The 13,137-nt window shown below is 43.9% G+C and overlaps 1 protein-coding gene across 3 annotated transcripts in view; it reads right to left on the bottom strand.

Annotated features, from left to right (window-relative positions):
* The window catches only part of IRF2 (interferon regulatory factor 2), an 85,127-nt gene that overhangs the window by 23,039 nt on the left and 48,951 nt on the right, over positions 1 to 13,137 (bottom strand). For all 3 annotated transcript variants that reach the window (XM_029226485.1, XM_029226487.1, XM_029226488.1), the window contains 3 exons: positions 9,019 to 9,118; positions 7,598 to 7,774; positions 7,233 to 7,279 (listed from right to left, as the gene is read on the bottom strand). In XM_029226485.1, coding sequence (XP_029082318.1) covers positions 7,233 to 7,279; positions 7,598 to 7,774; positions 9,019 to 9,118 — 324 coding nt within the window. The remainder of the gene's footprint in view (positions 1 to 7,232; positions 7,280 to 7,597; positions 7,775 to 9,018; positions 9,119 to 13,137) is intronic.

Genomic DNA, 13,137 nt, shown 5'->3' with positions numbered 1-13,137 from the left:
GCTGCCACTCCACTTGTGGAATCAAGCTCCCAGCTCCTGGGGTCGGGGTGGTGAGACAGCCTGGCTTTGGAGTCACATGAGCCTGGGGTCCAAGTCTTCCTCTAGTTACAGGACTTTAGCCTCTTTAGTGATCTCTTAGGATGCTGTGGACAGCTGTAAACTGAGGACAGTAACGGGACCCACGTCATAGGGATAATGGGAAGACTAAGTGAGATAAATATGCACCTGGCACCTATATCTAAGGTCACCAATAAGACGCTACTATCCCAAATCCAGTGACCTCTGTGCAAGTCTCTTTCCCTCAACCCCACACTCTGACATCCAACAGGGAGGCCTGTACTCTCCATCCTTGGCAACAAAATCTATCTGTTTCTCCACCTTTCTGATGGCATCCTTCTCCCTGGCTTCCTCAATGGCCCCCTTCCCACCCCACCCCCCATCATGCCCCACGTGTCATCTTCTCTCCCTTCCACCTCTTCAATTCCCCAAAAGGAACTAAGAACGTTTTAAGGAATTATGGAAAGAACTGCTCGTTTTCGTGGGTTTCTTTTGTTGCCAAGTTATTATTCACTCATTCTGCTTCTAGGCTTCTTATAAAGGTAATGAGGGAGTCAGACTTGCATATATTTAAAAACCTAAATTATTCTGATTTCTCAGTTGGAGACTTCAAAAGAGTTTCACATGATCTACAGTGTAATTAGTGGCAAGTGATACTTCTATCACACTACACTTGAGAAAACTATGACTCACAGACGAAATCAGTTTTCCAAGACCACACTGCTTTTACTCTGAGGAGATACAGGAACTGAACTCACATCTTTGGTCAGGCAACATGGTCCAATTCCAGTAGCTTCTGTCTTAATAAACCCTTGGATCCTGTACTAATGCCAATGGAGATTGAGACCGAACTATTTTCAACATCGTTCTACTCCCCAGATCCCCACCTTGCCTCTTGCACTCCTGTAACGAAACAGAATACTCTACCAATGGAGACTGAGTTGGACTACTCTGAACATTGTTTTACCTCCTCCCATCCCCACTTCCAAAATAACCTGCCGATCTCCAAGTCTTCAGTGCAAACCTTCTCACTGGTTTTAGAAGGACAATATAGCAGATTGTATACTGAAATGTAGCCAGCACCTCCCTGAAAGGTCTCCATCCAGGGTGCAGAAAACCAGGGACCTTCACTACACTCAGTTGAAATTTTTGAAATGACTAGAATAGGAAGATCGAAACCTAAACTATGTTTGTTTTTGTTTTTTTTAAAAAGCAGGGAACACAAATTAAGAAAATGGGTGAACATTTCTCTACGGAACATGTACAGAGAGATCCTGCAGGTCACGAACGGCCTTTGCCCACAGCGTCTTCTGCTTCTCTGTGATGCCCACTCCTGCCCTGTCCCCCGCCTGGCTGTACCATGACCTGTCCTGGTGAATCCTGAACTAGCCTCCTCTTTCTGTTCCCTTTCTTACTTTAGATATAGGCTCTCCTGTAAATCACCTTGCCCCAAAGAAAACCAAAAAACAGATTGTACTTGGGTTCAGACCGCTCCATGATCTATTAACTCTGCCAAATATTTATGCCCAAGAACCTTTCTTCTCATTATAGAAGCCAAGGTTTGTTCTACAGTTTAAGGGATTTTAGGCAAAAGCAAACCAGCACAGGAGAGCGTGCAGGGGCAGGGGCAGGGGCAGCCTTCCTTAGACCTCTAAAATAATATTCCTTTGGTTGGTCTCAAAGCCATGCTTGCTGGAGGGGCTTGGGGGTGGGCCGAATAGAGGACAACCAAGGCCACTCATTCTGTTGCCACAGCCCTTGTCTACATGTCCCCTCCTTTGAGGCCAAATATAATGGCTGTAAGACCATTTCCCATCCCCAACCTCCAGAAAGGCCCTAATTCATCTGTGCAAAGCCAGTCTCCTGAAAGCCAAATTTAAGGGCATCTCTAGGTCTCTCTACCAACAAAATCTCAGGCTGACAGCTGGGCTTCATGAAAGTCAAAGTCGGCCCGGGGAACTGCACACTCTATACCTCGGAGGCCCCGAGGCCACTAAGAACAGGAGTGCAGCTGAAACAGGCTGCGGCCTCCCGCCCAGCCCTAGGACACCTTCCTCCCTTGGAACTAGGCCGTCTTCATTCTCTTCCTCACTGCTCCCACTGCAACTTCCCCTTAGACTTCTTTCTTTGGCTGGCTTTTCTCCTCGTCTTCTCCTTGGGTCTCCGTGTTCATTTCATGTAGCTTCCCTCTTGGAGAAGGCATCTGTTCCCACGGCCTCCAACATCGTTCTTGGGCAAATGACCACACACCTGGCGTCCAACACTCATCCGAGCTCGGTGCCTGTCAGATCCAACTGTCCACCTGGTGTCTGCTTTAGAGGGCCCTCTGCCCTTTCTAGCCCACCACGTCCACAGTTAAACTCACCCTCTTCTCCACAAAACATGCTCCGCTCCCAACATCCCCTCCAGGAAGCTTGAGAAGTCAGGGCCACCTCTTAGATCCACACCTGGCTTCCTCCTCCCACCTCTTCTTCCAGGGAAATGTCTCCTCTCCATTCCAACTGCCACCATCTTCACCTAAACTCTCTACTGCAGTCTCTGCCCCCATCCGCTGCTTCCCATCACGGTGAGAAAAACCTCCCTTAAATATCAACCCCTCCATGCTCCAGAGCCTTCCCAAGGAGTTCAGCTGTGCCTTATCTCACAAAAGCATCCACGGAGGTTACTCTGCCAACCAGTTTGCAGACTGCGCTCTGAGCAGTCCTCCCAAGAGCTACCAGGAGGAAAGCGAGGCACCAGAGTGGGCAGGGCAGGCCCCCCACCTGCTCCCTCCAGGGCAGCTCTGATTTCATCTCTTGAAAGTTCAGGTGGGTTGCCGGCGTGAGGCTTAAAAACTGAAGACCCCTTGCAACCCATGGAAAGATCACTCCAGTATCAGCCCTGACAGGTGGTCGGTCATTCAGCCTGTCTTTGGACAGTGACAGGGAGCATATTGTTGCATATTCCAGCTCAAGTCACTGTGGGCGGTGAGAGCTCTATTAGAAAGTTCTGCTCAGCCAATACCTGCTTTTCTGTAACCTCCACCCAGAGGCCTGCACTCAGAACTAATACAGATCAGTCCTAGTCTTTACCAAGTGACATTAGAGACAGTCCCTGATCATGTTTTCCATCATCACACCGATGTTTTAATCTGGAAGCACTTCACAGCTTCGAAGCACGCATATGTCCTCTGCAAACAATCCTCTGAGGCAGGAAGTATTAATTCCGAATCCTCCCTACATACATGCCTCTGTTTCCCCTTGTACCCTCACTCAGGCGCTGGCTCTAATGAAGCCGGTGTCCTGACTCATCCAGCGAAGACCAAACAGCAGCTCTGATCTCCAGGGCTTCACGTACGATCTGGTGCTGGGGAATGTCCACCAATACACTGGAGAGTCCCCCGAGGCCTGGATCAGAGCCCGCAGCTTCCGAGAGGCTGAGAGGCACTGAGGGCAGTGAAAGAGCACAGGTTCTGAGGTTGGACTAACCCGGAATCAAATCCCAACTCCATAAAGTGGAGCAACTCTGGGAAAATTACTCAACATCTTTGTGCCTCCATTCCCACGTATGCGAAAGAGAGAAACCCTGCCCATCACAGGAAGAACTAAATGAGATAATAATCAGAGCTGAGAACCGGGTAGGGGCTCCAAAACGTCAGCTACCGCCTCGCTGCTTTATCCACCTCTGTCCTTACTGATCTTGGCCTTGTGACATTTTCTGAAACACCAATATGCTCTGATGATGTCCCATCTCATACAGCTCACTACTGTGTTTCTTACTCTTATTTCCTTAGACAGCCAGTTACCTCCACGCAGGCAGGGCTTAGTTCAACTAAAAGATGGCTCACTGAGTGCACAGCATATACTCCCAAAGAGAACATCAGGGGATACAGGGGCAGCATTTCTGCACATATTACATGGTCAAGGAGCCTTGGGTCTCCCAGTTTCAGGGAAGCTATTTAGGGAGGAGACAAAGAGCACAGAGATAAATTGCCTGAATAGCCCAAGAAATATTCTGACAGTGGGCCTGCGTGCTCTAAACGTCCTTTGCTAGTTAAAACTTCAACTTGATCAACTCTACTCCAATAAAAAAAATTAATTAAAAAAAGATTAGGATTTCTTCAGGTATCTTAAAAAAATTCAACTTGAATTAAAGGAAGATTGGGAAGAGCTTGTTTTAACAGCAAATTTTCATACCTAGTTACTACATACAAGACAAATTTTCTCTGCGAAAGAAACCAACCTAGTCTATCCAGTTGCATATATATATATATATATATATATGCACAGAACAGAAAACTCAGAGCTTAGGTGTTTGACAAACAATAAAAAGTAATGTATTAATAGCTCAGTAAGGATAAGGTCCTTTATATATATAATTCCAGACAACCTAGAGAATTAACTTTGAACCACTCTACAGAAACATGAACGCTGTGCAGTCATGAGAACCACAGAACCTGGGGAGCCCGCTCGCCTTATCCACGTTCTGAGGCTTCATCATAGGACAGATGCGAGTAGATTTAAATTCAAAAGTTTTCCGATGAAAATCACCTGTCTTCTGCTGAAGGAACAATGTCTCTATGAGGGCCATGTTTCGGACACTGACCACGTCTACATCACAGGAGGATTTCTCACTGTACTCTCTGCTGGGCCCCACATGGCTGCACCTAAGAGGAAATCTCTCACTTGCTTCCCTGGGTCAGTGCGGCGTCCGGCCATGTGGAAAACACTGCCATCGGTGATGTGACTGCAGATGTCCTTTACTTACAAGAACACCATGTGTCATCAATTCTAAGGTGCACATTCCGCACATTTCCACACCCCTGAAATGGGACGTGCCTTCTAATCAATTCTGTGTCATGATTTCACTGCAAGCAGTTTTTTCTTGCTTACAGATACATAAAATAACGGTGCATCTTCCAATCGATGGCATCTGATATTCAGTGAAGTCTGGTGGTTATGTTAGAGCAAAGCTGGTTGAAAAGTGAACATCTGTTACTCCATTTTCATTTCTCCATTAACTGAGATTGCAAAATTAAATCTGCATTCTAAACCCCCCACTCCCTCCTCCCCATATATTACATTTATTTACACATCTATTTAGTCAACAAATATTCATCTATTCAGTGATCATATATGTATTAATTATCCGTTCTGTACCAGGCACTGAGCTAGATGCTGTGAAACTAGTAGCAAATATGATATAGTTGTACTTATGATTATAGCAGATTCTTCAAAATCACATATTTGCGGAAGTTACACTTTTCTGACTAAACAACAATAATCAGAATGTAGGCCCTAAAAAGATCCAAACTGTGGGGAACTTGATACAACAAATAACAGGGTTTTTTTCATTCCAAGAAAAAATAAATTTTTTTAAAGTAATCTAGGGGAAACCTATAGGTTAAAAAAACTTAAGAGACATATCCAAAAATCACAACATGTGGACCGTATACGGATCTTGATTCAAGTAAACAGACTGTATCAAAATTATGACACTTATGAGACAAATTGGAAATTTGAACACTGACTGGATATTTGATGTTTTTGAGGAACTACTGTTAATTTTTTCGGATGCAATAATGATACTGTGTTATTTTTAAAGAGTGTCTATCTTTGAAAGATATATACTGACGTAGTCATGAAAGAAATAAGATGTTTGGAATCTGCTTTAAAATATTGGGCTGAACCATATGAAATTGTTTTTGTAAGTCAAAAATGGTTGAACATCTGCAGTTTCATATTGGATGTATGGAAGTGGAGGGAGGTACTAATGAGACAAAATGGCCACGAGCTGATTAATGCTGAAATCGGGGTGACGGTCTATGAAGTATGTTTGACTCACTTGCCTCCTTCCTGTATAAAGTTTTTCCATAATAAAAAGTTATAACAAAATGAGGCCTATACTATGCTATATTTAAAATAAGTCACCAACTAAAAATACTGGAAGTGGAAACTGGAGGTCTCACTGCTAAAACACTCTAGCTAAAAAATTGATTTTCCGTTGCAGGAGTAAATGTGTCTGAAACTTTAACAGTTTACCTAAGTTTTCCCTCTACCTTCACAATTCAAACTGAAGTACATTTTTTGGGTATTTTTTTCCAATTATTTTGACTAAGTGGCTTGCTTTTAAACATTGTGCTGTCTGGGCAATTTGGTTTTTCCTTCAAGAGTTATTCTAGAGTAGAAACCAGAATGCTTGGCATCTCTTTTAAGTTCAGTTCTAAATAACCGTGTGAACTTGGCCACATGTTCCACTGCCCTTGGGTCTATGTCACTCAACTCTCTCGAGCCTCTGTTTCTTCATGTGCAAACAGGGCACAGTGAAACAGACAATCTTCTCTCTGATGGTCTATGAGTCTGGACTGCAGTGTCTGCTCTTTGCTTGGCAACTTGAGCTCACCCTCGATTTTGCATGGGATATTTGGCAGTTCTCTGGCTATTGAACAAGGGCCACCTAATCTACACACAAAGACCCTCACACTGCAGTGGATTTCAGACTACACAGCCCACTGAAAAGCTCACACACACAAACGCATCCCTACGGAAAACTTTTGGAAGTTATGAAAGCTGGTTCTATAGTGCAGCAGGAAAAAAAACTATTGAGATCCACACTAATAGAGGGCTTGAACAGACCTCTGTGTCCCCAGACTAATGGCTTGTCATGGAATATATGCATACATACATGCATGCATGCATGCATACACACATACATACATTCATACACACATACTGGGTTGGCCAAAAAGTTGGCCAACACAATACATATATATAAATATAGGTAATACATTCTAATGTAAGTATATGCTATTTAATATACTTTAAAAAATATTTAATGGCCTGAAAATCTACTTAATATCATCAGATAATAGCTGGTTGCTGGAGCTTAGCTGGAACTAAGTGACATGCTGGCAACAGTTGCAGGGACCAGATGGAGGCTTGAGACTGTCAAGCTCAGCCTGGATTTGTGAGTTCATTCATAAATTGCTCAGGGAAGTTGGATGAAGCAGGGGATGTGTGTACTTGAGTCTACAAGTGGGTACATGCCAAAGAGGAGACGTGTAAAGCACATGAAACACAACAGCAAAAGAAGCAAGATTAAATACTTCACAGAGATCACATCACTTATTTTTAAGAGACAGAATATGAATCATTAGTATGATCACAACTCTGGCCTCCTCTCTGAACAAAGATTACCTTGATGTGCTTCACTCTGTCTTCTTTTTCTGTCTTTGGTTTCTTTCCTGTGGCAACAAAAATAGTTCTGGATTAATTCATGAAGAACAGAGAGGCATTTTCCCTAAGTTAAATTCTTTCTGAAACTCTCAATGAACTTATTGCTTTAATCTGTATATGGCCAAGATCCCAAATGCTTCTTTGACTGCTTTTGGGGGGCCCTGAGAGTCATTTTCCCCAGCCAGGTAAGGGCAGAATTATCATCCACAACGGGAACGAGGGTTGTATCCTTGCTGTGACTACAGATGTGGAAATAAAGAAATCACAAAGGCACTATAAGGTATATCAAGCAATCATTGTTTTAGTCAGTAAATATCGTTATCTACCTTTCTTAGAAGGTCGTTCAGATAAAGGCAACATTCGGTAGACTCGGAAGGCGTTGTTTCCTTTCTTTATGCTTTTATCTTTGACTTCTTCAATGTCAGGCAGAGAGTTCATGGCACATCGAAAATTCGCCTTCCATGTTTTTGGATCAGGTTTATCTACTCCTGGTTGATGCTTTCCTAACAAAATAGTTGAAAGAATCAAGGTTAAGAAAAAGAGGGGAAAAATTATTTCTAGAGTAAAAATGTCTGGAGACAGGATTGCTGGCAGGTAGTACAGAGAACCCTTTTAATTCTAGGCCACACCTACAGTGAGCAAACCTCCTGGTTTATTTGGGGCTGATCAGGTTCTTGGGATGCAGGAATTTCTGTTTTAAAACCCGACGGTTCCAGGCAAACTGGGACAAACTGGTCACCCTGGCTCTACGAAACAGCTTGAGAGAAAATTATAATGGTAGAAGAACGGAGAATCAAGGTAAGGAAGAGACAAAGCTAGGAGGCCAGTAGACTGACAAGCACAGGCAACTGGAAGGTCTCTTTTTCATCTGACTCTCAAACATTAAGTAAAAGTCCGTTCCTGCAAATAGCTGGCTAGTTAAATTTTGTTATAAATAAATATAATCTTGACTACCTTTGGGGGAGATAAATTTGACCCAAGTTTATACGACGCAAAACAAATAAGTTCTATATTCCCCTGGTACACACCTGGGGAACTTCATCAGAAAACCACATTTACAGGAAATTTAAGGACTAAGTTTTCTATGGAATGGGTTGAGCATCACTTCTTTTTTTAAAAAATAAATTTATTTATTTATTTGTTTGTGGCTGCATTGGGTCTTTGTTGCTGCACATAGGCTTTCTCTAGTTGCGGCGAGCGAGGGCTACTCTTCGTTGCGGTGCGCAGGCTTCTCATTGCGCTGTCTTCTCTTGTTGTGGAGCACGGGCTCTAGGCGTGTGGGCTTCAGTAGTTGTGGCATGCAGGCTCAGCAGTTGTGGCGCACGGGCTCAGCTGCTCCGCGGCATCTGGGATCTTCCCAGACCAGGGCTCGAACCCGTGTCCCCTGCATTAGCAGGCGGAATCTTAACCACTGCGCCACCCGGAAAGCCCGAGCAACACCTCTGAGTGATGCAGGCTGTACCCCACGTGTCCTAGATGTGCCTGGGAACAAGTCCCAGGTTTATCAGAGCTATTTTCATGAAGTCATAAGCCAGGAGATTTTATATATGTAGTAAAAATAAACGATAGCTAACAGTCTACAGTATAACTGAAATTTGCCAAGAGAGTAGAACTTAAACATTGTCACCAAAAAACAATGTACACTTTAAATATTTTGCAATTTAATTTGTCACTTATACCTAAGGGCATGAAAACAACCACAAAAAAGCAACAGTGCCAGGCTCCATAAACAATGCGGGGTTAATACCTGTATGGATGGCCCAGTTTCTAAAGAGCGGTGCATCTTTTTCCACATCCCACCCGTGTCTAGCTGCATGCATCCAGGGGATCTGAAAAATCTTCTTTTCCTGAAAAAAAAATAAATCAATAAGCACTGCAGCCCTGGGTTTCAGGCCACCATTGCAGAGGATTATAGCTAGTTCTAGCTAGTAAGATTCCCTGCTAAGTATCACTGGGTTTGCTGAGTATCTACTGTAAACCAAACCCACTTCCCCACTGGGCCCCAAACCTTGACAGTCTACCAGGTGAGATTGAGAGGCAAGTGGAGTCTGGTAGGATAAAAATAAATTCCAAGGTCAACGGTGATGATTTGGGAAATGCCAATGTGCCTCCTTTCCTTTATAGGAACACAGGTAACTGGCCATTTACTGAAATTTCTAATGCTTAGTCTTATCATCTACTCCCATCACTTGGTAAAGAGGAACTCCTTCTGCCTTAGGTAAATTAAAAATTAGGCAACTCTCCAAATGAACACTCACTTTGCCGCTAAAGGGAAGTTGGGGGTGTCTGAGGCCATTGTCACAGAGACTAATTATCTCAATCTGCTCACGCAGCCAACAGAAATAAAAGATTTTGTTCTAATCCCTATGTGTCTACTACCCTGCATGAAATAGCAATAAATACAAACAAAGATGTACCAATTATACGAAGATGATACTCCTTTTCTGGAAAGAAGTCCCTCGAGTACTGTTCTTCTTATAGCAGACCCTCTCCATCTCTCTTATATCCCAAGAGGTAACTCAAAATTGCTTAAAATCAATCCTGGCAAACATATGATTAGAAACCAGTGCTTTGGAAACAAAGTCACACTTGTAGTAAAACTACTTATGTGAAACTTGGTTCACTTGGCATGTTCACGTGGTCTCAGTTTTGGTTTTTGCAACACCCTAACGAGCTGTGCGTATGTTATTTTTTCCACTTTACAGTTGAGGAAACTGAGAAACAGAATTAAATTTTCTAGCCAAGGAACTTATAGTAGTAAGTATCTAAATTCAAAACCGAGGTCGTGTAATCCCATATTCAGTCACTTATTCATATCACCCATTGTCTCCCAGGGTTTAGATTTAGAAGATTTCCTGTCCTACAACAGATCTGTTGACTTGGACTCCATGGAGATTAAAACCCAGGAAAACCATATTTTTTTAAGCTCTTAAGGTAGGTCTGATAATTTCTAGGTATACGGATCTCTGCACAATACACTGGATCAGGAAGGAAAATGTCAGTAGGGATTTTCCACCACTTTGGTCTCACACAATGCAAGATACAAACGGTTCCCACCGACCCAAAAGGGACTTGGCCCTCCCCACAGAACATATTGCAAAGCCTGAACTAAAAATATGTCAGAACATTTGAGATCTCCTCAGAACTGTTAAAAGGGAAAATTCTATGTATTTAAAACTTGGTCAGTAAAGAAGAACTGAAAGCGAGAGATTTTTCATAATTCCCTCCTTGTTCATGCTGTATCATCCACTGAGAGAGGGCAGGGTTTCAGGTTGGCCAGATTCAAAAGGGCAGTGATCAGAAGAGGGCTGAGTAAAACTTTATTTCTTACTGTAGATGAAAATAAGAGGGCAAAATCACTTAATGCAGTTTCTGACGTTCACATGAAAGGGAAAAACGTGCAAATGAATTTATTTCAGTGAAAGAACTTTTCCTGAACTACACAACCAGAATCTAAAGGTTTATGCTTAAAGATACAGATCCTTAAAGAATCTGCTGTTGTACTTTCTTCTAGGACAAAGGAGATCTGGGGTGACACAATCTGAAATCTATCTCCTAAGACACAAAGTTGATTTTATAAATAGATCTTTTCAAGCATTTGCGTGTCTGCAGGCACACACACACACACACACACACACACACACACACACACACCCCTCCCAAAACTAGTTTCCCAGAAACCATGCTCAAACCATGAAACCACAAAAGTAATGACTGAACCTAGCAATTATCCACCATGGATCCTCTTTAAATGGGCAAAGGATGTGAATAGACCTTTTTCCAAAGAAGATAAATAAATGGCCAATGAGCACATGAAAAGGTGCCCAACATCACTAATCATCAGGCAGATGCAAGTCAAAACAGCAACAATATACCATTTCATACCCTCTGGGAGGGCTAGAATTTTTTTTTTTTTTTTTTTTTTCCGGTACGCGGGCCTCTCACTGTTGTGGCCTCTCCCGTTGCGGAGCACACGCTCTGGATGCGCAGGCTCAGCGGCCATGGCTCACGGGCCCAGCCGCTCCGCCGCACGTGGGATCTTCCCGGACCGGGAACACGAACCCTTGTCCCCTGCATCGGCAGGCGGACTCTCAACCACTGCGCCACCAGCGAAGCCCCGGCTAGAATTTTTTTAAAAAATAAACAGAAAATAGTAAGTGCTGGTGAGGACGCGGAGAAACTGGAACCCTCACACATCGCTGGTGGGGACGGAAAATGGCGCAGCCATTCTGGAAATCAGCTTGGCTGTTCCTCAAAAAATTAAACACAGGGCTTCCCTGGTGGCACAGTGGTTGGGAGTCCGCCTGCCGATGCAGGGGACACGGGTTCGTGCCCCGGTCCGGGAGGATCCCACATGCCGCGGAGCAGCTGGGCCCGTGAGCCATGGCCGCTGAGCCTGCGCGTCTGGAGCCTGTGCTCCGCAACGGGAGAGGCCACAACAGTGAGAGGCCCGCGTACCGCAAAAAAAAAACAAAAAACAAAAAAAAACAAAACACAAATTACCACATGATCCAGTAATTTCACTCAAAGAATTACAAACAGCTGTCCATGCAAACATTTATACATGAATGTTCATAGCAGCACTACTCAACAACAGTCAAAAGACTGAAACAACCCACAGGTCCACCCACTGATGGAACAGAAAAAGAACGTGTTATACATGCATAAAATGGAATATTATTCAGCCACAAAAAGGAACACAGTATGATACGTGCTACAACAGGGATGAACCTTTAAAGCACTGTGCTAAGGGAGAGACACCTTCCACCAAAGGCCACATGTTGAAAGAGTCCATTTATATGAAATATCCAGAAAAGGAAAATCCAAAGAGACAGACAGCAGATCAGTGGTTGCCACGAACCAGGGCAAGGAGAGTGGGAAGTGACTACCTCATGGTACAGTGCTTCCCTCTGAGGTGATGAAAAAGTTCTGGTCGTGGCGGCTACATGATATTGTGAATGTACTGAATGTCACTGAATTGCACATTTTAAAATGGTAAATTTTTTTAAAAACTAAAAAAAAAAAAAAAAACACTACATGTAACTTTTAACTAGTTTTTCAAATTGCAAAACTACGTTGAAAGATAAAGATGGCAAAACTCATTTTAAACCTGAAAGAGATTCTGACCAGTAAACATTCTGGTTGTATGGGACAGGTAGGGCGTTGCTCTGTGTAGACTCTGTGACATCAGGCTGTGCCATCAGAATCCCAAGTGCCGGGTCCCCACCCCTGGTGTCTACACACAGCGTGCATGGAAGGACTAAATGCAGTAGCGGAGCTACTCATGTTTAGATACATAGAGACCTCTGCCCACCTGCAGGCAGGAGAGCGAAGCCCGGCTCAAGTTGAGAAGACGATATGATCTTGAGCAAAGCAGAGCAAACACAGCTTGGCCCCAAACGGAAACTAGTCCTCTTATCTCCCTGTGCCTCTTCATTCCCCCAATATTTACAAGATGTTCCGATGTCGTTTGCTATTTTTGTTTGGACTTCTTACTTTGTTCCGAGATGACCTGATATTTACACAAGCACAAGCCTGCTCTCAAAGTGCAGAGCAGGAAAAGGTCGGGAGCTACCTGATGATCTCCCAGGCTTGGGGAGGGGCCTTGGTGCCTGGTCCAGGCAGATCTCCGGTAAGAAATAAGAACATCAATAACCAGGGTTGGGGGGCTTCCCTGGTGGCGCAGTGGTTAAGAATCCACCTGCCAATGCAGGGGACATGCAGACCTGGTCCGGGAAGATCCCACATGCTGCGGAGCAACTAAGCCTGTGAGCCGCAACTACTGAGCCCACAGGCCACAACTACTGAAGCCCGCGCGCCACAACTACTGAAGCCCGTGCACCTAGAGCCTGTGCTCCACAACAAG

Source organism: Monodon monoceros, unplaced genomic scaffold (genome assembly GCF_005190385.1).
Source record: "Monodon monoceros isolate NGI ecotype Baffin Bay Population unplaced genomic scaffold, NGI_Narwhal_1 Super_Scaffold_17, whole genome shotgun sequence".
NCBI lineage: Eukaryota > Metazoa > Chordata > Mammalia > Artiodactyla > Monodontidae > Monodon > Monodon monoceros.
The sequence above is the reverse complement of the archived record's forward strand: the minus strand, read 5'-3'. Positions and strand labels throughout refer to the sequence as shown.